The following is a 24,840-nucleotide window of genomic DNA, read 5'->3' on the forward strand; positions in this document are numbered from 1 at the left end:
TAGCCGCCATCAATTCTCTAATCTGAAATAAAAATGGATTTAGGATCAAAAATAAATCCTTTATGGATTGCAAATGAAACCAGGGGTGTTTATGAAGCAAAGTCAAAATAGTTAAAAATAAAAAACCTTTCAACTGTCAAATTTCAACAATCTTGCTTGATAATTGCAGAATTTTTCACAAAAATTATTTTGGACAAAAATGTTGTAACTTTTGAATCTAATTTGTTTCATATTGGCAAAGAGTAATAAAAACATTAAGACGTTTAAATTACGACTATAGATAATAGACAATTAAATCAATATTTAGATAAAGGTATTAAGGTATAAAGGCATAAAGGAATAAAGGCATAANAAAATAAGATGAATATTGAATACAGGAGATTAAATATAAGATGAATATTGAATAAAGGAGATTGAATATTAGATGAATATTGAATACAGTAGATTAAATATAAGATGAATATTGAATACAGTATATTAAAATAAGATGAATATTGAATACAGTAGATTATAAATAAGATTAATATTGAATACAGTAGACTTAATATAAGATGAATATTGAATACAGTAGATTAAAACTAAGATAAATATTGAATACAGTAGATAAAAAATAAGATGAATATTGAATACAGTATTTTAAAAATATGATGAATATTGAATACAGGCGATTAAAAATAAGATGAATATTGAATGCAGTAGCTTAAATATAAGATGAATATTAAATATAGGAGATTAAAAATAAGATGAATATTGAATACAGTATATTAAATATAAGATGAATATTGAATACAGCATATTAAATATAAGATGAATATTGAATACAGTTGATTTACTATAAGATGAATATTGAATACAGGAGATTGAAAATAAGACGAAAATTGAATACAGTAGAGAAATGCACCGAGATGGTTTTGCAGGTCTTGGAGGTCATTCTGCGACCTGCGTACCAGGAGACTTTGGAGGTCATTTCACAGGACTCATTCTGCACCCCCGCCCTCGTCTAGCTAGGGGTACGCTTAGTCATTACATTTTCTTAAGTACTTTAAAATAAGTGCCTTCCTAATGTTTCTCCTCTCAAAGAAAGAAATTGTTTATAACCATTCCAACTAATATAAAAATATCTTCTGATAGTAAAATAAAAGATAAAAATTAAGATTAGTGCAAAACAAAGAAGAAATAATATCTAAAAAATGATTAAAAAATAAGTTAAAATTTTAATATTTCATCCTTTATATAAGAACCTTTCTAGAAAAATTCCAGCAGTAAATTATCAATGTTTAATCAGATTTAAGAATACGTATTGTTGTAAACCGTAAATGGTAATTTTTTAATAAATGCACAGTTCGAATTATAATCACAGCCCCTTATACAATAGTTAATAGTTATTACCTTATATGAGAGAAACCCTTCCTTCATATCAGACGGAGAGAGTTTATTTACAAAAGATTTCAAGGAAAACAACATTCCGTACAACAGTTTAGCTTCTTCATCCTACAATATACAATACCTACAATATACAATAGTTTAGCTTCTTCATCCTACAATATACAATAGTTTAGCTTCTTCATCCTACAATATACAATAGTTTAGCTTCTTCATCCTACAATATACAATAGTTTAGCTTCTTCATCCTACAATATACTATAGTTTAGCTTCTTCATCCTACAATATATAATAGTTTAGCTTCTTCATCCTACATTATACAATAGTTTAGCTTCTTCATCCTACAATATACGATAGTTTAGCTTCTTCATCCTACAATATACAACAGTTTAGCTTCTTCATCCTACAATATACAATAGTTTAGCTTCTTCATCCTACAATATACAATAGTTTAGCTTCTTCATCCTACAATATACAATAATTTAGCTTCTTCGTCCTACAATATACAATAGTTTAGCTTCTTCATCCTACAATATACAATAGTTTAGCTTCTTCATCCTACAATATACAATAGTTTAGCTTCTTCATCCTACAATATACAATAGTTTAGCTTCTTCATCCTACAATATACAATAGTTTAGCTTCTTCATCCTACAATATACAACAGTTTAGCTTCTTCATCCTACAATATACATGGTTTGGCCTCTTCATCCTACAATATACAATAGTTCATCTGTTCCTTCACTGTAGTGAGATAATATTATATATTTATCATTGTACGAGATACAAAAGTTTTGATTATATCCTGAAAAAAAAACATTTATGCCAAACATAGTAATAACACAAAATACTACTTTACCTTCGACATAGAAGTGTGCTTATTCCTAGCCCACTCGTGATAGTAAAGCAGGGTACCATTCCGATCAAATATATACAAATTGTGTATTGTCATTTTCTCTGAAATTTTGTTTATGATTTGTAAAATATCTAGAAAGAAAGAAAGCATGAAAATCTAGAAAATCTGTGGCTTGAACGGGTTCTGAACTGGACCAGTCTTAACTCCTTGGTAGTTAGCCCACCACTTCTGGCTCACGTGATTATTCATCCATTTCAGATCTCGATCAATCTGAACAAAATAGAATAGTTAAAAGAAAAAATATGTAATCCATCCATTTATACATGAACCAGTTACTGCATCAATCAATTAATACATCCATCCACTGATGTCAAGGTTTATTAATTGATTTCTATATAATTCCATTGATGCATGCAGTCAGTATTCCATCAATTCATAGTTCCATCAATCCTTCCATGCATGACTTATTAATGTATTATTACATTGATGCTCCAATCCAATAATGGATTAATCCATTATTGATGCATGAAGACATTAGTGCCTCCATTTATTGATGCATTCCAATGATGCATAGCTTCATTCCAATGATGCATCAAAAATGCATAAATCCATATGGCATCAAGCCATTATAGCTTCATTCCAATGATAAATAAAAAATAAAAAATTCCCGATGGCATCAAACCATTATAGCTTCATTCCAATGATGCATCAAAAATGCATAAATCCGTATGGCATCAAGCCATTATAGCTTCATTCCAATAATAAATCAAAAATAAATAATTCCCTATGGCATCAAACCATTATAGCATCATTCCATTGATGCATCTTCCATTTGGTATTAAACCATTATAGCTTCATTCCAATTTAGTATCAATCCATTATTGCATCAATCCATTATTGCATCAATCCATTATTGCATCAAGCCATTATTACATCAATCCATTATTACATCAATCCATTATAGCATTAATTCATTTTTGCATCAATCCATTATTACATCAGTCAATTATAGCATTAATACATTGATGCATGAATCCATGTATTGTCCAGTAAAGGGAATTCTTATATGCATGAAGTCATTAATGTCCTAATTCAATGATGCATTAACTCGTTTAAATCCATTATTGCATCAATCCATTACAGCATCAATACAAAAATGCATCAATTCTGTAATGCATCAATCCATGGATTGTCCTGTAAAAGTAACGGATCAAACCTGTTTACACCAGTTCTCCCATTTCCTGGGATACTGTTTAGGAAAAGGAGTATTCTCTAAGAATTGTTTACGTCGGATCGCCATCTGTACGTGTTTTTCTTCTTTATGCGAATCTCTTAAATACCTAAATTTTTGGAAATTATATTTTAGGTAAAAAAGTTATGTTTTTCTACAGAATATATTTTTGTCATGTCTGATAGTTTAAAAAAAAACCGACAGACGACAAAAACATGCAATCATTATCAAATAGCAAGTTCGTGAAAAGTTCCGGAAAGTAACTTAAGACATCACTAGACGGGAGGGCCTCATATATTCCTTTTTCAGTTTATAGTTATTTTCGAAAAAATCATAACCCGCCCCCCCAATAAAAATTTTTTTTAGCAAAATATCAGAATAAACCTGATGGTTGAGTTCCCGTGATTTCTTTTACCCCTTATTTTAAAATATTATTTCCCCGTGCTCCTGGGTGAGGGAAATGGGACAGTTCCTAAAAATATATTATTAAGCACAGTCTTTAGATTGAAACTTACTTTGGTACATTATACAGGATATCTCTAGGATGAATCTCCTCATTGCCAAGAATATCAATATAATCATTCTGACCGGCCAAGGCCCGGTGTTCTGCCCACCTTAATTATTGTTATTATTATCATTATTATCTTTTATATTGATATAAGCAATGCTAAAAGAATTACAAAATACACATCATTTCGGTCACTTTTTCTGGCATTAATAAACACCCAATTTTATAAATTTCACAATTATAAAAACTCAATTTTTCTTATCATTAAATAATTGCAACTTAATGGTGCAAACCATTGATATTATTAACTACAATATTTGATCCAGTAGAATCTAAAGTTTAAAACATCAAAGCTCTACAACATCTGGGTGCGAAGATATAATGATTAGAAAATCAAGCTTCAGTTCTCTTGTTAATTTAGATTGTAAAACCTTCAAATTTTTAAATAATTCTTCCAGTTGGAACAAAAACAATGTCTACAAAAAATACAATTTTAACTATTTTTGTTAAAGTATCATAGTTTGCCGTTTTTCTCTGCAACTAAACTGGCAATTCAAACCTGAAAGAAACACTGATGTCAGCTTTAGAATATTGCGAGATTAGCAATACCCAGACCAGATTTTTCATGATGGAAAATTTTTTCATGAGATTCAGTAGGTTTAACTATTTAAAATGTTAAAGAGAAATCGGGGTCAAAACTTTATGAATGCGATGAAACGAAAAAAAATTGGTTCAAACACTGATTAAAGTTCATAAGCGCTTTGGATTTGACTGATTTCTAGAAATGTTAAACCACAAGTCTCTATAACCAATAAGATTTTCAGCCAATTATTTTGTAATAAAGAAATTACAAGAGATGCCCAGTTCCACTCTATAGTCTTATATGTTGTAAGTCTTATTTAATCTTTTACATATAAACTATTTAAGAGCAATTATTTGCCTCGTAAAAAGTGCATTTAGATCTTCATTAATAATTAGATTAAATCTATATTAATAACCAGATTAGATCTTCATTAATAACCAGTATAGGAACCAAGCCTGGCTTGGAAATCTAAACTATCCCTATAAAAGTCGGCTAAGTCAAAACTAAGAACAGCTTCGAATTTCTAAAAAAAATAATGTAAGGGATTTATGAGTTGTAATGTTCATACAAACAGAGATTACTCCCATATATACTAGCTTTGGAACCCAGCGTTGCCCAGGGTACTCATAATTATTCCCGCCATTTACCCACGCTTGGTCGTAAATTACAGTTTTACCTATTTTTCTCTATAAAAGTTGACCCATTCAACTAAATCTCAAATCTAGGCTGAGAACATTCCCGTGACTCTCTCGAATTCTCCATTTGAAATTTGACGCAAATCTGTCCAAGGGGTTCATATGTAATGATCGGACAGAAAAACAGCGATTACTACTTAAAATATATTTTAAATAGAAGCTAGACTTACGATAGTTTAGGTGTGTAGACAGGAACCTGGGATATTCTGTCTGAATCATTCTTAAGTCTGGGTAGAGGACCTAAGGTTTACGGGGGTGCAATATTATCACATTTTTTAATCACGTTATAACCCCACTTTAATTTGAGAAAGGCTAAATTTCTCACTTCTCTCCTTCTCCTTTCATCCGTGAATTAAAGATTTGAGAAATATTAAATTTTGTTTGGGAAGTAAAATTATTTTTGAAGTAAAATTAATTATTTTTGGAAGTAAAATTAATTATTTTGGAAGTAAATTAATTATTTTGGAAGTAAAATTATTATTTTAGAAGTATAATTAATTATTTTGGAAGTAAAATTAATTATTTTAGAAGTATAATTAATTATTTTGGAAGTAAAATTAATTAATTTTGGAAGTATAATTAATTATATTGGAAGTAAAATTAATTATTTTGGAAGTATAATTAATTATTTTGGAAGTATAATTAATTATTTTGGAAGTAAAATTAATTAATTTGGACGGGACATTTATCAAAACTTTCCTCTCGCCAGTAATTTCTAGTTTAGATCTCCAAATTTTCCCTAGAGTGAGGGGAAATTATACATTATGCAGTGCACCCCCTACCTTGCTGTTTAACGTTGTCATTATATCCCCATCTATGCAGGGTTCTGAAATAAATAAAAAACTTTGTGAACAAGAATTGTTATTTCTCGGGGGGTTTCAATTCCAAAGATTAATTAGCATCTTGTTTTCTGCCATTTCATGGTATCACTAGAACTGTTTTCATCTTTAATTAATACCCCCGGCCCCATCCCCATTCGATAAAAATAAAATAACAAAATTTACTCATTCCATTTTGGCTTACAAATCAAATCATCAAATCATGAGTGTTAGGGAAAGCTTTAGGCTCCACTCTACAGCTTGGAGTTTCAAGTCCTGACTAAGAGATGGGTTTTCAGCCCGGATTTGTATAATGTTTAAACGTTAATGAATCAGTTGTTTAAGTTTAGCGAAATAATCCCAGCAACAAAACATTCTTAGTTATGCTTTGGATGCTTTGCAGGCCAAATAGGTCGAACAGAGGTATCTTATTTGTTTAATATCATATCCCCCGGAAATAAGTGAATGTTTGGGTTAAAAAAAATCAGCAATTGGCGAAAACATTTGCCCACTTGGTGTCCCATAACTCAAATTTTCCCTCAAAAAATATACCATAAATTATATTTTTTTGGCAAAGTAAAATTTCCTCATCATCCTTTTATTTGATAACTAGGCTTTTAGCGGGCGCCCATCTTCTATTTTAATTGTGAACATTTTCTCTTTTAATACATTGTAAAATAAAAACAAACAACAAATTTCGCAGATTTTAAAAGAAAAATTCGTGGTCTTTAAAAATTTTCAAAAATCGAATTTTATTTAAGCCTTCCCTAGGGTCACGTGAGGTCCCACAAAAAATTGGATACAAACAAACATACAGACAGACAAGCAAAGTATATATAGATACTGGATTGGATAATAAAAACTCTCACCTATTTTCCAATTTATCTTTATGCCAGCGCCATCTAACTTGGACATCAGGTGCTAGGCTGACCCGACACGGTTGTAGCCTACACGATACAGAGACAACATTTCGGAACATTTCTGAAATAATCACAGTTGAGTTTTCTTCAGCTCTTGACTTGCTGTCTTTATAACAGCGGCAGATGTCAGCACATTGAACAGATGCACCCTGGTAACCAGAGAGGCAGGAAGATAACTCTCGGAGGAAGGTAAATACCTCTCGGAGGCATGTTTTATCATTTCTTCCGCCTTGGCTAATTCAGGCTTGCTTTCAATATGTAGTTTTATCTTCTCAATATCACCACCATCCGCCAAAAGGTCTCCGCCAAGCCAACGGATTGATGTCTCAAGGCGGAGAAGTTCCCACTGCTTATTGAAATCCAGGTACACATTCTTCTGGTCTTGATTCTTATCAATCATCTCAACGAGACCAACAGATAAATCTAAAAAAACATAATCGATAATTTCTTCAAAATAAAAATAATTTTTATGAGGAAACGATAGCTCCAACTGTTATCAATTTCCTTGTTATACAATGTGTCATCCAAATACCCAAGCAGCTTGTATCCCTATCCATACTATAGATATTTTCTATCTGGATTAGGATTGGGAGAAAAGAGCAGCTTGTATCCGGAGTTAGAATATATAAAACCTGGATTACGATTGGGCGAGTATAGCAGCTTGTATCCGTACTAAGGATATATAGAACCTGGATACGGATCGGGTGAGTATAGCAGCTTGTATCCGTGCTAAGGATATATATTATATATGACCTGGATACGGATTGGGATAGAAGAGCTGCTTGTATCCGTGCTAAGGATATATATTATGTAGAACCTGGATACGGATTGGGAGAGAAGAGCTGCTTGTATCCGTGTTAAGGATATATATTATGTAGAACCTGGATACGGATTGGGAGAGAAGAGCTGCTTGTATCCATGTTAAGGATATATATTATGTAGAACCTGGATATGGATTGGGAGAGAAGAGCTGCTTGTATCCGTACTAAGGATTCTTCTAACCGGGATTGATTATCCTCTTTACACTCTACCCAGGTGTTCACACTGAAAAAGAAAGACATGAATAGAAAACTATTCAATAAAACCAAAATTTTCTTAATCTTAACAGAGCTGAAAATTTAGAATTGGATACCTTTAATCCCGATTACTAAATCTATGTATCCACTTTTGACACTATTGATTTACTACTTAATCCTCTCTTTTTGGATATCCCTACTGGATTGCACCCATGAGAGTTTGCTAGTTGATTTCGCGGGCAAAATTTTAAAATTTATCGGCCTCTAATTGACTGTTTGGGATTTTGTACACGCCACTTTTTTGGTTGAATATTACACAATTTCCAAAAAATAAACTAAAGATTAGATTAATCTTGAGATAAGCATTGATCTGGATATACAGACCACGTGATGATAAAACCAAAGGCATACAAATACTAAAGTCTAGTTCGCATTTTAAAAACAAAAATACGATACAAAACCTCGAATAATGAATTTTGGTATTCCCGCCATTTTTTTTTGCATTACCTGACAGAGAAGGTTATGTTCTGCACAAAATGCCACCAATGTCTTGGTACATACAGAACATCTCCCGGCCTAAGGGTGACTATGTACGGAGTGGTGTACTGTAGTTTATTGAATACATGTACAGGATTTCTCTGAACCTGATGAAAGTTTATATCGCTGTACACAGAGGATTCCTCGTACGGTACACGGGAAGGTTTCAAATACTAAAAATAACGCAAATAACTCAAGTTATAATATAAACATGTTGGGGGCACAACACATTGAACAAAAATTACCATATTGCCATATATCCTCCATCCATTATTAGGGTAAAATAAAAAATCACTTTTGAGCCTTCTGGTAAAAATAAACATATTTTTTAATTATCATTTTCAAAGATGTCTATTGTCTAACCTCCGTTTGGTTTGGAGGGAAGAGAATCCACTTCTTGGTTCCAACAAGTTGACAGACTAGATTATATCCATAACTATCCTAAAAAATAATAATAAAACAAAATAATTTTTAAAAACGTAAAGATCCAAAAAAAATCATAATGAAGATTGAAAAAAAAAATCAAGATCTTTTTAAATCAAGTCAGATCCATTCAAATCAATTCAGATGAACCCTAATGGAATTATAAGATATCTATTTCACTAGAACAAGACTGCGGAATGAGGTAACGGGTTTTACCTGATGGCAAGGTGTGTGAGCACCCTGAGAACCAATCCATAGAGTAGAATCCATCCCGTCCCTGTCCTGTACTCGGGCTAATATTGGAATGTTGATAAAGTTGATAAAATTAAGGTAGTTAATATAGTTGATAAAGTTAATAAAGTTTATAATAATGAAGTTGATAAACTTGGTAAAAGTTAAGTATGTTGATTTAATTCAAAGTAGATAAAAATCAATAAAAATAAAAATGTTTGGGCATTTTTTTCCAAGCGTGAATCTTTTATTATGGAAGAAAGATTATTATTAGCCCTGCCTTAAGTCCCAAACTGTTCCAGGAGAATAGAGATAGGGTAGAGGGGGGGAATAAATCCCGCATATATTTATAATCAAAATATCCCCACTCACCCTTCTCTACCATACTATTCTGGTATTCAGGGCTGAAGAAGTCACCACTGGGAACATTGTTCATCTGGACAAAATTGTTTTGAACGACATTTTTTTTGGAAAATTAGTCGGCAAAAAAATCAGGTGAGAAAAAAAACTCTGATATCTTTCCCGTTCATTTAAGTAAAAAATAAAATAAAATTAGTTGATGTAAAACTATGAGTATCAAATAAATTGTTCTGTTAACTGAAGAGATACATGAGAAAGATTTTTCACAAATAATATAAAAAAAGAGACTAGCTGTCAGGGAGTAAGGAATAGAAGGGAGATATAACTGACGCGGTTCGCCCTACCATATGATTATACATGCTTTGCAGACGCTACTATATTTGTATAAGAAATATTTGTCTGATGTACAATTACCGCGTATACAATAACCTATTTTGAATATTTTTATACAAATGGAGTACTCATCTGCAAAGCACGCATAATCATAAGGTAAGGCGAACCGCGTCACTTATATCTCCCTTCTAGCTGTCCTCTTGTGCTATCTATACAAAAGTTACATGCGCATTTCTACTGCAGGAAAACATAATCAAATTTATCAGAAAAAAAACTATAATATCTTCTACAATATTAATCAGATGGTTTCAAGGATATCGTTTGCCTTTTGCCATTTTTGTATGGAGGGTCTTTAAAGAAAAAAAAAGATTAAAGAAAAATGTTACCTTCGTTGTTGTCTCCCATTGTGGATAGTTAAATGCAGGGTTTAGTTTCCCAGTTCGTATCTCCAAACTAGAACATAAAAATTTTAATTTAAGTAATAAATAAAATTTTCACATACTTTAATTTTCTGATTTTGTTTGATTAGGATTCTAATCTAAAATAGTTTCAACTACTCACCTTTCTCTATTAAGCTCAAGCTTCCATTTGTCTAAATTCCATGAAAGAGGCTCCCAGTCCTGCAAGAACAAATTGAAGGAAGTCATATTCTGTGCATCATAATTTGCCCCCCCCCCACAACCACCTCCCCTTTTAGGAAATTTTTTACCTACCTTAATCCCATTCTTTAGAAGGCGTGGAAAATTAATTTCGTCATCGCTCATTTTGAAAAAGTAATTTGAAAATTTGATTTAGTATTTTAGGTTTCCGTCATTTTTATCTGGAAATATATCACAGTGAGGTAAACATAACAGGAGCACGTTCAGTTCAACTATGTTACATAGCCGGTCTCTCCCTTTAAGTTGTTTTCGGGACTCACAAAACAGGAACAAGGGCTTGATGCATTTTATGAATAAACTCAACTGTTGGAGGCATATTACAAAACCTTCAAATGATCTCTATTAGAGGCATCACGACCTCCAAAGGATCTCTATTGGAGGTAAGCTAAACGACCTCCAAAGGATCTCTATAGGAGGTGAACTAAACGACCTCCAAAGGATCTCTATCTATCGTTGAGATCAATATTTGAATATTGTCCTCGAATAGGCTTGATAATCTCGGCCTAAAGGTAAAAACACTTTGTTTTATTTTCAGGAAATAAATCAATGCTTTCAATCAATTGGAAAATATAGTTTGTAAAGAAAATGTACAATATTTAAAAGTTAAATCAGGAAAAATAATTTTTTTAATTGTTTGGTGTTTTGTTCCTAATATGGGTCAGAAATCCTCTCTCCGTGTTACTGTGATCAGTAAGGATAACAGAGACCCCCCTAGAAAATAAATTCAATGTGATTCTTAGTTTTCTTCAGTAGTTCAATTTATATTTCACAAAAACGCCGTTAAAAATATCAATAGATGTTGAAAGTGATTCCATAATTCAAAATCTGGAAACTTAATAATTTTAGAAATTTTCTTGTTCGTCTTAGCTGAATCCTTCACGACTACGAGTGGCTTTCAGTTTCATAAAAAAAAATCCGGAGGCAAATATTGGAAATTTTAAGAAATACATACAGCTTTAAACATTAAATATAGACCCTATTCATCTACTGGTACCCTTGAGAATTGTTTCTGGCCCGCTTAATATTAACTGTCACCCAAAAGTCAGTCCATGATAAAATTAATTACTAACTTGTGGAATTTGAATATTTCATGAAAATTGTGAATGAAAATTTTTTTACCTGTGTACAAAGTCCAAGACTTCATGATGTGACATTTCTCCGGTAAGAATAAGATCTGCTCTGACCCCTCCTAGAACACTAGCTCCGGACCCAGCACATACTCCAACCCTAGAGACCTGGGAGCTCAGGGTATGGTTGTTAGCTAGAGCTAGGCGAACATGGGTCAGCTTCAGGTGCTCCTTTATCTTGGAGATTGCTTCATCTAATCTAAAATACCAAGTCTACATAAAAATAATAAAATTTGTGAATGTTACCTTTCTTCTCCTGGTTTGTTATATTTTTCTGGCGATATTTGAATTTTTTTTTATTTCTTTCATTAAACATGGGTTTTTGCCCGATCAAATAAGATCATGTCTTTTCGGAGATCAAACTTTAAGATCAAATTAGAAAACTTGATTCATATTTCAGTCAAAACAAGTCGTTCTCCAATCTTCTGGTATGTTTATGCCTTGTATGGTAGGTAAGGTCGTCCATTAAATAATGCAAAATTATCATAATCAGACAGACCTGAACTTTTATGTCAAATGTCCAATGTCCATGTTTGAATTTGACAATAAAATTAGCTTATGTTTTAACAAATTATCAGACATAACAAGTCCTGATCTCGTCATGTCACGAGTCCTTTCTTGGCAGCAACATTAGTTCCTAAAGGGCGACCTTTTTGCGTCTTAAATCCGACAGCAGCCGGTTTTGTAACACATCGATCATTGGCCCCAACACATCAGTTTCCCCCCCAGCTCCGATGTACCTCAGAGAAGATTCTAGATGAGAAACTCGTCCTGGTCCAACTCCTGGCCGGGGATGAGGTTCATGCTTGGTTATTTGAACCTAAAGGGATTGTTTTAAAATTAAAAAAATATTTTTTTTAAGTTTTAAACTTGAGTTAAGTAATTTCCAACAAAAAGAGATGATAAGTTATTGAACTTCACAATCCAAAATATGCCTAAAAAATTGTACTTTTCAGAACTATTGAAAAAAATCAAACCAACCATATATTCAACCCTGCTTAGTGATTATTAAAAAATTTCTGGGACCAAATTAAATAAATACCGATTAGTTGGAACTGCGTTTTACTCTCGAGCTCCAGTTCCAATTCAAATGGATCAATTCAATTTGGTCCCAGGTTACATTTGTATAAAAGCTACCTGACTTCTCACATCTTCTCGTATTTTTAAGAATTCATGTTCAAGCTCTCTCTTCTCACATATCAGAGTCTGGTGGGAGAAAACATATTATTACCGGCTTTTGACCAACATTACCGACCTATGATTCCACCAACAGAGGAACGTTAAAAATTACTTAACTTCCCTTGGGACCATTAAGTAAAATAACGACCCGCTCTGCGAAATTTTCGTGAAAAAATTAGCGCATTTACATCTCAAAAACGATCAAACTTAACAACGGGTTCTCTCGACCAATTTTGCCAACAAAACATCTCTCACTGCACTTTAGATGTTTTATAGGCAAAATTGTTCTTAGGGGGAACCCTTGGTAAAGTAAAATTATCTTAACTTCTCTGTGTATTACAGGGGACATAATTCCAAACTGGATATATGGCCCATTTCAAACACTGAGAGCTAGAAGTTAGCAAAATTAAAAGATTGATTTTAAGGATTCCGTCCTATATCGAGAAAAAATCGATAATAAAAACTATAACTAACTTGTTATAACGCATGATGAGGACAATTATTTCCATTATCAAATTGTTTTCTAAAATCAAAATTGTAATAGTAATTGTAATTCTAATCTGTTTTCAAGACACTACAAGGTTTCCTATTTTCGAGCATTTCTATTAGAATCATAATCGCTTCCAGAACAATTCATATTTTTAGTTTGATCCGTTTAAAACTCATTTACATCATTTACAAAATACTGAAAACAAATAAAATTAATTGAACTTTTTTTAAATATTGTCAAGGATATGAATTTTCACATTACCCCTCTTTTGAAAATATTTTTTTTCTAAGTAAACAATTTGTTTAAGGTTTTATTCAACGGAATTGGAGACATAAGATAAATGATTTTAAGGGGGAATTTTTTAAGTAAAAGTATGAATAAAGATGGAAAAATTTGCCTTTTGATGTCTAATTTTAAATTTTAAAATCCCCGAAACTAAATTTGGCAAGAGTTAGGTATTTGTATAGAGAAGCTAGAAGTTGATGGGTCAACCTGACTCTCACACGGGCAACTTTTTCCTAGATATATTCTCTTATTAATTAATAATTAATAATTAATTAATAATCATAGCTTTTTATGGTTTTCATTCATTTTTCCATCCATCCATTCATATTTTCATTAATCTTTCCATCCATCTATAAATCTTTTCATTAATCTTTCCATCCATCCATTCATCTTTTCATTAACCTTTCCATCCATCCATTCATTTTTTCATTAATCTTTCCATCCATCCATTCATTTTTTATTAATCTTTCCATCCATTCATCTTTTCATCCTTCTTTTAATTCATCCTTTTTTTAATTCATCTTTTCATTTATCTCGTTATCAGATTATTCAGCATTCCATTCATCTTTTCACTTATCATTCCATCCAAATTTTCATGATTTACATTCATTCTTCCATCATCTTTTCATAAACTTTTCATCTTTTCATTATCTTTTCATTCATCTTTCATTCAACATTCCATCCATCTTTTTATCTTTTAATAAATCTACTTAACTTTTCATCTTTTTGCCATTTCATCCATCATTCATTTTTTCAATCATTTTTTATCATTTTATTCATCTGTTCATAGTTTTATTCATTTATTCATCATTTGTTTCATCATTTCATTAATCTTTTCATCTTTTCATTCATATTTTAATCTACCTTCTCTGCATTTTTTCATTCATATTTTAATCTACCTTCTCTTCATTTTTTCATTTATCTTGTTATGTCCTAATCAGGGGTGTATATTAGTTGTGACTCATATTTTTATATTTTACAGGTTTCTGAAGCCCACGCAAACTTCGACGAGAGGGGGGGGGGACAGAGCCCTCTTTGGAAAGAATATTTTTGGATTTTAGTAGTAAAATGGAGCGTTTGAGTACCCTAAAATTGTCAACTACAAGGTCCCCCCTGAATTTTTTAAAGCATTTCTAATGTAGTTTTTTTTTAGTTTTTTTGTGTGGTTTTTCCTTTCCCTTCCCCCTTTCCTTCCGTCTTCCCATTTTTCTCTCCCCTCTCCCCATTTTTCCCTTCCCTTTTCCCCTTTTCCCTCCCCTCTTCCGGTTTTCCCTCCCCTCTTCCCGTTTTCCCTCCCCACTTCCCGTTTTCCCTCCTCTCTTCCCCTTTTCCCTCCCCTCTTCCCGTTTTCCCTACCCTCTCCCCATTTTTCCCTTCCCTCTTCCCATTTTTTCCTTTCCTCTTCCCCTTTTCCCTCCCCTCTTCCCGTTTTCCCTTCCCTCTTCCCCTTCCCTTTTCTTTTTCCCCTTCCTTACCCACTTTTTCCTTTTTCTTAATTTTTTCCCTCAACCCAATGATAGCTCATATTTTTATACACCCCTGGTCCTAATTCTATTTAAAAATAAAAGAGTAAGATATTTGAATTTACCTGGTCCAAAGGGTAGAAGAAGCCACTCATTAATCCCACCCTACAACCGTTTAATATTAATATCACTTATTAATCCCACCCTGTAACCGTTTAATACAGTGCTTAGGTTCCATTTAATTTTGATGCAGATCCGGATCCTGGATCCGCACTAAAAAAATGGATCCGGATCCAGATAATGAACGTTTCTTTAAGATTTACTAAATTTTTTTAACGAAGCAGCATTCTCAAATTTTTTTCTTTTTTTCGCTTATTTTTATGCTAAGTCTTGATGAGCCATTCAGGGAACAGGAAATTTATAAAATCTTTCTTTTTACAACAGTTCAGATTTTAGTTTTGAGAATTAAAATATTTTTTTTTTGCAGTTTTTGGTTGATATTTTGCCCCTTGGATCCGGATCCGGATTCGGATCCTTAGCACTGGTCTAATATTAATATAAACACACAAACTAATAACTTACTATAAAATTCTAATTTTAAAAACCTGATGCAATGAACCTTAGATATTTTAAACTGTGAATTCTGTTAAGATTAAAGTGTCAAGGTTTAAAATATCTAAGATTATCACATTCAGGTTGCAAATATATAAGAGATATACGAGTTTGAGACGAATAATCATTTTATTTTAAGGCTAGTATCTTATGGCAGAAAAATGCCTCATTAGCATAACAAAAACAACGCATTTTTCCTTGACATTTTCCGATTTTTGGGATGTAAAATCCTTGAATAAAAAGCCCACACCTGTCTTCTCAATCTATGTTCTAAAATACCTGAACTGCGTCCCAGGCTGTGTGTGGGGAGTAAACAGCTATCTTGTTTTCCAAGCATTGTATTACAATTCTCTCCTGAAATTTATCATTTGAAATAATGAAAAACTTAAAATGATAATATAAAATATTTAATTAAAAATAACACAGGTTTTTTATAACAAAAGATAGATATTATCAGTGCTTAGGATCCATTTAATTTTGATGCGGATCCGGATCCGGATCCTAAATCCGAACTGCAAAAAGACTAAAATTTCTTATAAGATTCTCATTTTTTGAACAGAAGAAAAATGTTCATATCTTCTGTTTTTCCGCTTATTTTGATGACCCATTCAGCGATAAGAGATTTTTAATAATCTCTCGTATTTCACAGTTATGATTTGAGTTTTAAGAGTAAAAAGGTTTTTGTTGTAGCTTTTAATTGATATTTCCCCCTTGGATCCGGATCCTCGAGAAAACATATTTTTGCGGATCCGATTCCAGGAAGCCAAAATGTTGCGGACCTAACGGATCCTGATCCTAAGCAATAGATATTAGTATATTATGCGTAGGAAGAAAGTGTAATAATCAAAATTATTGTTATAATATTAAAAGAAAAACCGTGGAATAATTTTGATCATTCACCGAAAGGTGCAGACTTTCTTCCTACGCATAATATACTAATAATAATATTAATAATAAGAAACAACTTAATGCCGAAATTTAACTATTTCAGGAAAAAAATTTGTTCAAGACTAACCTGTTAAAGAGACTATGACAAGGATTAATCCTAGAGACCTTTTTCTTAAAGCTTAGTTTTTAAAACCAGAGAAATTCTTTTCCAAGAAAACTGACTATGTTTGGTCAAACTTTAAAGTTAAGGTGAGAGATTAAAGAATTCTTGATTCTAGACTTGAAATTGATTAAGTGTGGTCGATTTTGCGGAAAACGTAGCTCATCACTCCTTAGCAGAGCCCTGAAGGCAGTCTTGGGGTTCCACTTTGATTTGATTTGATTTGATTTGATTTGAGAGCATTTTTAATAGGTTGATATAAAAAATCAGCTACCTTCCAGTTTTCGGCAGTTAATCGTTTCATAGGTTTGAACAGAGGAGGGTGGTAGGATATTATCATATCTACTTCCTGAAAATTAGTGAAGTATGAAAATACAAAAAAATATTGATATATTTAGCAAACTAATGGAAAATAACTCTATAAAATTGATATTTTAAAATGTTAAGGAATTGAAGAATTTACCCTGCAATATTGTTTAATGTTTAGACTACTACATTGTCAAACTATACATTGTTTACAACTGAAACTGTTGAATGTTGAGTCTATTGTATAATGTATAGGGTATTAGGGATACCAGTGTTAAATTATTTAATTTTGATGCGGATCCGGATCCAGGTCATTTCTTTAAGATTTACTGAATGTTTCAGACAAAGCAGAATTTTCATTTATCTTATTTTTTTCGCTTATTCTTATGCTAAAATTGATGAACCATTCAGAAATCAGGAAATTTAAATAATCTCACTTTTTGGGTGTTTTGAGAGTAAAAAAGGTTTTTTTTTTGCAATATTCGGTTGATATTCTTGGAGATCCAACGGATCCGGATCCTATACTTTAATAGAAAGAGACTTTAAAGACAACCTGAAACTATCTAAATAACAAGATCTAAGGATTAAGTCTGAACTTCTTTAGTCTACTCTCTTTAAAATTATAAAAATTAGATGGCAAATAAATAAAATAACTGATATCCAGAAGCACATAATCTGTACACTGTACTGTACAGTCGTCTCCAACGATTCATGCTATTCGGGTAACCCTGTAAAGTGTACATTAGGAAGAAGTGAATTTTAAAATTTCATTGCAGAATTACAGGACCTATGATGCCGCAATACACGTGCAAAATGCTTTCAATGAAATTGTTCTTAAATTGTTTTTTTTTAGAATTGACTATCGCCATATTGATTTGAAGCAAATTGCAAATTTTATAAATTGACTCCCCCTACTGTACACACATTGTAAGTATTGTACATACCAACTTCAAAGCTTCCTCAAGAACCGGTTCAGTCAGATCATTTGTCAACAATAGCCTGAACATAATTGAATAAATAACATTCTAAATGGTGCATGAGGAATTTAAAGAACTCCTGAAACGTTTTTTTTCGCAGGAAAAAAGGAAGAAAAAAATTGAAAAATAGCAACTACAAAACTGGCAACTGTAAGCCTGTAACTGCAACGATTTGTCCGGGCGGTCTGAAGAACGGCCCATAACGTTCCGAACTTTCGAGTATAGGACAATTGAAATTCGGGAAATTTAAGAAATACTAACTTAGAAGAAAATATATACTTTGGCCTAAAAACTAAGATTGTGGGATTTAATCGACTAAAAAATATATACATTGGTAGGCGATTATTTCAATATAATGAAGACGACATTTTAATTCAAGTTTTAATTGTTGAAGGCTTTTTTCGAATTACAAGTTCAAAAGTAATTAAAGAGACTTTTTTTAATTTACAGCTTCTCTTTGTTTTCATGTTTTTGTGTAACAATACTGTTAAAAGGCTTGATTATGAAAAAAATCAAAATTAAAATCGAAAGTCGTCTTCGTTATATTTATATAATCGCCTACCAATTTAGTAAAAATGTAATATTTGTAAACAAACCTTGAAACCGGTTTCTTCTGCATTGGTTCCAAGAGTAGCCCAACATTGTCCCAACTTCCAGCTAATAATTTTAAAAAAAATTTTGTTAATAAGAATTCGATAAGAAAGTTTTCAAGCACTCCCATTTATAAACCTATTTCTAATAACTGTCAATCTAAACACTCCCATTTCTAAGCACTCCCATTTATAAACCCATTTCTAATGACTCCCATTTCTAATTACTCCCATTTCTAATAAATCCCATTTCTAAGCACTCTCATTCATAAACCAATTTCTAATATCTCCCATTTCTAATATCTCCCATTTCTAAGCACTCCCATTTCTAAGCACTCCCATTTCTAAGCACACCTATTTAAAGTCACTCCCATTTCTAAGCGATCCCGTTTCTAAGCACTCCTATTTCTTAGTACACCCATTGCTAAGAACTCCCATTTCTAAGCACTCCCATTTAAAGCACTTCCATTTCTTAGCAATCCCATTTCTAAGCACTCCCATTATTAAGCACTCCCATTTCTAAGTTCACCCTTTTCTAAGCACTTCCATTTCTAAGCAATCCCATTCATAAGCACTCCCATTTTTAAGCAATCCCATTTCTAAGCTCACCCATTTCTAAGCTCACCCATTTCTAAGCTCTTCCATTTTACGGCACACCCATTTCTAAGGAAACCCATTTCTAAGTTCTCCAATTTCTAAGCACTTTCACTTGTGAGCTCTCCCATTTCCAAGCACTCCCATTTCTAAGCTCTTCCATTTCCCACCACCCCCATTTCAAAGCACTCTCATTTCTAACCACTCCCATTTCTAAGCATTCCCATTTCTAAGCCCTCCCATTTCTCAGCACTTCCATTTCTATTTACTCCGTTTCTTATACTCCCATTTCCAACTAATTCCAAGTACTACAATTTTTAAGTGCTCGCCTTTGTGAGAATTTCCTCTATTCGTGCTTTACCTAAAGAAGTTGGAGCAAATTGTTCCAATCGTTTCACAACTTCCTTCAGTTCCATTCTTAGTACTTCAGACGTGGATAGGAATCGGGAAAGAACCGGTTTTGAAAACAAGAAGTCTGAAAATTTCAGAATTTTACACAACCTTAACATTGGTGCTCTGGTGAGCATTTTCTGAAATACGAGATTCTAACAATAATACATTTTATATCACATATAAATCATTACTGTACTGTACTGTATTGTACTGTACTGTACTGTACTACAATAAATCTTGTACAGTGTAATTTTTACTAATTAAGACTGCATAGTGCACATGTAAATTATGCAATATGCATGGTCAAAATTTAACGTTTACTTAATATTATTTTGTTTGTTACAAAATTTGTTACGTAGTGAAAGTTTCAACAAAGTTTGGATATGGTTCTAGATCATAAAATACTTATTTTGTAGACAATATGGAAGGCGATTACGTCCTCATGTAAATTTCTAAGTTTCTGATGAAAGTTTTCATATTTCATGAGTTGCAAGTTTCAATAGTTCATAGTTTCCATAATTTATTCCCGGTGGTGGCGGTCGTCTTCTTGTTTTTCTAAAGATAAAAATTGTATTACTTCGAAGGGTATATATTTTATTGAAAATCATTACCCCCCCCCCTCCTTAAAAATATAATTTGCCCATAATAAAAAATAGAAAATAATTTGAGGAATTTAAATGGTGTGAGAATTTTAATGGTGTGAAAAGGGTTTAAGGGAAAATATTAAAAATTATCTAGAAGGTTCTAGAATCTGGAGCTTGCAATGCATATCCGAAGACAACTTGACAATACTTTGGACAAAGAAAAGGGAAAACAACTAAGACCAAGACCATGACAACAAAGACAAAGACAACAAAGATAAAGACAAAAAAGACAACTAAGACCAAGACAAAAATGACAAAGACCAATCCAACAAAGATAAAAACCAATACCACAAAGACAAAGACAACTAAGACCAAGACCAAGACAACTAAGACCAAGACCAAGACAACAATGACCAAGACAACAAAGACAACTAAGACCAAGACAACTAATACCAAGACAACTAAGACCAAGACAACTAAGACCAAGACAACCAAGACCGAGACAAGAAAGACCAAGACCAAGACAACAATGACAAAGACGAAGACCACAAAGACAAAGACAACAAAGACAAAGACCAAGACCACAAAGACAAAGACAACTAAGACCAAGATTATCCAGACAAAGATCACAAATAATTTACTATACCTAAAAGTAAGACATTTGCTGACAAGTATAAGGATAAAGATGGAGAGGACGGAAGCAAGGTAGAGGTAGAGCAAGGGGAACCTCGCTGGAACCCAGAGATTGGAGTAAACTAGATCTCCAGACTTTGAGAATACAGCCAACCCTACACCCATCTCCTGAGGAGAGATTCAAAGATCAGTCAGATAATTCTAATAATAACAAAAGAGTAAATCATTCTTTTTAAATCTTCATAATCTACCTGGACACCCATCCTATATGAGCAAGTAGGAACAACAATTTCCGACATGTTTTCAGCCATTTCTACTGTTCCATCTAGAACATAAATAGTAATCTTGACATAAAATTCAGTGAAAACGGAAGTAATTGAATAGCAAAGATTCAGAATTAATCAATGAGTCAATCAATCAATCAACGCATCAAACAATCAATCCCTATTTGCTAACCTGGATCCATTCATCAATCAATCAATCAATTAATAAATAAATCCATATATGCTAACCTGGATCCATTCATCAATCCATCAATCCATCAATCAATCAATATATGCTAACCTAAATTCATGTGTCTGGTTTGTATTTTGACTGGTGTGATATCATTCTTAGCAGAGAAGAATTCCATTTTCTTCTCATGGTTTAAGCTCTTCCTACTTCCAGTGAACAATGACCCCCTATAATACAAACATTATTTATATTTAAAATTCAGTGAAGGTGATGGACCAAACCTCTGTGAAGTAAAAAAAGTTGATGGTAGTTCACACATTTATTGAAAATATATTTCGGTCTGGGTTGACCGTCGTCAGTTCTAACCATTAAATTTATATTTATCTATACATCTATATATTCATCAATAAAATACTTGTTGAGCTTAATAATCAGAGACCATATTTAATGCATTGCGAGAAGTAGCTGAACCGCTCAGACGTATTTCAAGCACTTCTCTTCGAGAAGTAGATTAACTACTTATACGCGGTTCAACTATTTCTCGCAATACATTATATCAGGTTTCTTTAGCTTTTGAAGTTCGGATTTTTTTCTTGAGATTAGAATCTTGTTTGATAAAATCTAAAGTCTTATTTCTTAAAGTTGTGTTCGGGATTTCAATTGTGGTTTCTGTAAAACACGTTCTTCAGATTTTTAGGAGCCTCTTAAACCCAACAAATTTACGCAAAAATAGACTATTACTGTAGTTTCAAAAAAAGAGTGGCATTTCCTATGCAAAATGGAACTAAGTCAAATCAAAGATGATTATTTATCAAACTCACTAATTTATACCTTAAAAGAGAATAAGAAAAATAGTCAGAATTTAACACTTTCCCTGACAAAAAATCCACAATATCTTCCTCACTGTTGCTCAGATAATGGATTTAAAGCTACTGCAGTATTGCAATGCCAACTTTTTAAATGGAAGATCACTTGAAAATTGCGTCAACAATTCTTAAAGAGAAGTATGTCCATCCCTACCTATGATCATGTGCTGAGAATATAATATCTGGATTCAAATCTGTCATTACTCGTTCAGCAAACCTTCCATTCAAGGGAAGAACAGGCACGTGGCTTATCACAACAACTAAAACAAGATGGCTGACACATATTTAACAAATTACACAAATCTCGCAATTTAGTTACATTACACGAATTTAATTAATATTTGTTAAGTGTAACAACTATTAACCAACTAGATTATCAAGTACAACAGAGAAATATCATGCACGACGTCACAAGTGTCAAATATAACAAGGAAAACGAAATTTTAGTTGGCACGTTTTCCAAAATTCAATAAAAAGTGTCAAAACAGGAAATAAAGAACAAATATAATTGCACTTATTTACTGTAGGATAAGCACTTTATTCTTAAATTATCACTATTAATAATAATTTTGTTGGGACACAAAAACTGAATTGACCCTTGTGACGTCAGAATACAGCTGTACTGAGAGTGTACAAATTCTTCGTTGCCATCTATTGTACTAGAATCTATTTGCGATGAACTAGTGGGTAAATTAAGAGCATTAAAAACTAGCTTCGGAACCCAACGCTGCCTTGAAACCTTAACTTGCTCAATTGATGTCATCCTACTTAACTTAGAATTTTCCAACCAAGCTGAAAACATTCCCCGGCCCTGGTTCGAATAAGTTCTCCAATAAAAATTCTATAAAAATCGATAAAGACATGTTTTATCATGAGTTTGGATCGGACATACAAACAAACCGTGTCACAAGAACTTGTCCTTTCCCCAGTTTTAACTACCTGTTTTTTTCCTCGTCAAATGTTCAATCTTTGAAGTTATGTTTAGCGAGCCATGCTCTGTCAATCTGCTTACAGGGAATACATCTAGATTAAAAAAATATATTAATCAATCAATCAATCTAATTAAATAGATTAAAATTTTAGTAATTTCAACTAATCATCGTAACTCTCTCAAAAATCTTTACGCCAATGGAACTCAATACAAATCAATCCAAGAATCTGTTAATTTTCAGAGCTGAAAACTTTATAATGGTGGATATCGAGATCAATGCTTGATCACCTCTTTATCTTAATCTCCAAATTAAATGATGCTTGTTCTCCTCTTGTTATTAATCTCCAGACCCGGCGATTAAAAAAATTCAAGAAAATACGACCCGAGCCGAAGCATTAAATCGCGGGCTCTGTATTAATTGACCGATCGGGATTAAGGATATCCCATTCTAAAGTTTTTAGCTCAGTGCACTAACGAGCCATTTGAAATTGAAAAATAAAATAAACTTAGTTTGAATGACTCACCAAGGAAAGAGCAAGGTGAATAGAAGAGTTTATTAGCCCCGAAATTATGACGGAATCTGTCTAGTTTCTTCAAAGTGATGAGATCTCCACCCTCTCCTCCTACATCATTATCTCCAGGAGTAAATATTCTCTCCGCCGTAGAGAGAGGAGGAAACACGTTAAAGAACCTCAAGAAGTATCAGCTAATTAATACTTTTTAACAAATCTGTATTTACAATTTATACCTCCTAAAAATGAAAAATAGAGACAAAATGATTTTTTTCACAAAAGCCAAATGCAATCGTATAATTCTTTTTAAATAAACCAAAATTTTCCAATTAATATAAATATAGGTTACGAATAGTAGGACCTCACATCATTATTGATTTAGTATTGTCACTAATGCTTGATTTAGTATTGTCACTAATGCTAGATTAATGATTTGAATAAATTTTGTTTTACCTTTTAGCGTAGTCTTTGTATTCATCATCAGTCGCCTCGCTTCCCTCGTCAAGAAGATCTCCTGTTACGATAATTTTAATTTAATTCATAATTAAAACTAAGTATATTCATACTTGGCTTTTAGCGCACTTCGCGCCCATCTTCTATTTCAATTATGAACATTTTCTCTTTGTATACATTGTAAAACAAAAACAAACAAAAAGTTCGCGGATTTTATAAACACATTCGTGGACTTAATTCTAATGAAAATCGAATTTTGTTGGAGGCAAATTTTTGAAATTTTGATCATCTAGAAACCTGTCCTGGAGACATGTGAAGTCCCACACTAAATTTGGACCCGATCGGTTGAGCCGTTTTGACATCAATTGAATACAAACAGACAGACAGACAAGTAAAGTATATAAATAGATTAAAAGATGAGAACAGTATTCTTTAAATCGTTATCAAAGATTTTATGGAGATTATACTTTCGAGCTCAAATAAAGTAATTGACAACCTCTGACAGAAAAATGTTCAATTTTACAATTAACAAAAATTGGACAAATTTTACCAATTTCAATAGCAAAGTATCTGAACACCTGTTATATTAGATACTAGTTGAAAACGTACAGAAGTGTTGAAGGTAAAAAGTCAAAGTATCTGAACACCTGTTATATTTGATATTAGTTGATAACGTACAGAAGTGTTGAAGGTAATAAGTCAAAGTATCTGAACACCTGTTATATTAGATACTAGTTGAAAACGTACAGAAGTGTTGAAGGTAAAAAGTCAAAGTATCTGAACACCTGTTA

At 32.5% G+C, this 24,840-nt stretch overlaps 4 protein-coding genes across 5 annotated transcripts; all 4 read right to left on the reverse strand.

The window, feature by feature from the left end:
* Positions 1–2,339: 2,339 nt before the first annotated feature.
* On the reverse strand, positions 2,340–7,060 carry LOC111709864 (39S ribosomal protein L51, mitochondrial). Its single transcript, XM_023483790.1, has 6 exons — positions 6,944–7,060; positions 6,039–6,082; positions 5,427–5,496; positions 3,986–4,084; positions 3,456–3,579; positions 2,340–2,509 (listed from the first exon to the last, which is right to left on the reverse strand). The coding sequence occupies exons 1-6, from the start codon at positions 7,051–7,053 to the stop codon at positions 2,396–2,398; spliced, it is 561 nt and encodes a 186-aa protein (XP_023339558.1). The 5' UTR covers positions 7,054–7,060; the 3' UTR covers positions 2,340–2,395.
* A 492-nt stretch (positions 7,061–7,552) lies between these two features.
* On the reverse strand, positions 7,553–10,700 carry LOC111709867 (HSPB1-associated protein 1). Of its 2 annotated transcripts, none has more exons than XM_023483794.1 (8): positions 10,608–10,700; positions 10,456–10,514; positions 10,281–10,347; positions 9,574–9,637; positions 9,187–9,263; positions 8,911–8,988; positions 8,518–8,720; positions 7,553–8,038 (listed from the first exon to the last, which is right to left on the reverse strand). In XM_023483794.1, exons 1-8 carry the CDS (start codon positions 10,656–10,658, stop codon positions 7,852–7,854), a joined length of 786 nt encoding a protein of 261 aa, XP_023339562.1. In that variant the 5' UTR covers positions 10,659–10,700; the 3' UTR covers positions 7,553–7,851. The 2 variants fall into 2 exon arrangements, with proteins under 2 accessions (XP_023339562.1, XP_023339561.1); XM_023483793.1 differs by having other exon boundaries at positions 7,554–8,038; positions 9,187–9,252; positions 9,482–9,637.
* Positions 10,701–10,713: 13 nt separating this feature from the next.
* LOC111709866 (NIF3-like protein 1) lies at positions 10,714–19,850 on the reverse strand. The gene is made up of 12 exons (XM_023483792.1): positions 19,586–19,850; positions 18,637–18,697; positions 18,008–18,062; positions 17,032–17,106; positions 15,989–16,063; positions 15,223–15,262; positions 13,797–13,867; positions 12,818–12,889; positions 12,421–12,500; positions 11,673–11,879; positions 11,202–11,264; positions 10,714–11,056 (listed from the first exon to the last, which is right to left on the reverse strand). The coding sequence occupies exons 1-12, from the start codon at positions 19,749–19,751 to the stop codon at positions 10,975–10,977; spliced, it is 1,047 nt and encodes a 348-aa protein (XP_023339560.1). The 5' UTR covers positions 19,752–19,850; the 3' UTR covers positions 10,714–10,974.
* LOC111709865 (cell division control protein 1) lies at positions 19,699–24,110 on the reverse strand (the record flags this gene model as incomplete). The annotated part of the gene is given in 8 exon segments (XM_023483791.1): positions 19,699–20,172; positions 20,848–21,002; positions 21,086–21,159; positions 21,399–21,514; positions 22,308–22,413; positions 23,093–23,176; positions 23,609–23,775; positions 24,050–24,110. Coding segments are annotated over 8 exon segments (845 nt in total), but the record flags the coding sequence as incomplete, so codon positions are not given.
* Between the last annotated feature and the right edge of the window lie 730 nt (positions 24,111–24,840).

The sequence above is a fragment of the Eurytemora carolleeae genome, unplaced genomic scaffold (assembly GCF_000591075.1).
Source record: "Eurytemora carolleeae unplaced genomic scaffold, Eaff_2.0 scaffold941, whole genome shotgun sequence".
NCBI lineage: Eukaryota > Metazoa > Arthropoda > Copepoda > Calanoida > Temoridae > Eurytemora > Eurytemora carolleeae.

Bases quoted from the DNA above. Each gene is read 5' to 3' on its own strand.
- LOC111709866 (XM_023483792.1), bottom strand. From the start codon at position 19,751: ATGCTCACCAGAGCACCAATGTTAAGGTTGTGTAAAATTCTGAAATTT. The intron at 16,064-17,031 runs GTAGCTGATTTT...GATAAATTTCAG, and splicing joins TAACTGCCGAAAACTGGAAG to GAGAGAATTGTAATACAATG. The intron at 11,057-11,201 runs GAACAAAACACC...TTTTACCTTTAG, and splicing joins GGATTTCTGACCCATATTAG to GCCGAGATTATCAAGCCTAT.
- LOC111709864 (XM_023483790.1), bottom strand. From the start codon at position 7,053: ATGTTCCGAAATGTTGTCTCTGTATCGTGTAGGCTACAACCGTGTCGG. The intron at 5,497-6,038 runs GTAGGGGGTGCA...CGTAAACCTTAG, and splicing joins TGACAACGTTAAACAGCAAG to GTCCTCTACCCAGACTTAAG. The intron at 3,580-3,985 runs GTAAGTTTCAAT...CCAAAAATTTAG, and splicing joins ATCCTGTATAATGTACCAAA to GTATTTAAGAGATTCGCATA.
- LOC111709867 (XM_023483793.1), bottom strand. From the start codon at position 10,658: ATGAGCGATGACGAAATTAATTTTCCACGCCTTCTAAAGAATGGGATT. The intron at 10,348-10,455 runs GTGAGTAGTTGA...TTTATGTTCTAG, and splicing joins CTTGAGCTTAATAGAGAAAG to TTTGGAGATACGAACTGGGA. The intron at 8,989-9,186 runs GTAAAACCCGTT...ATTATTTTTTAG, and splicing joins CTCACACACCTTGCCATCAG to GATAGTTATGGATATAATCT.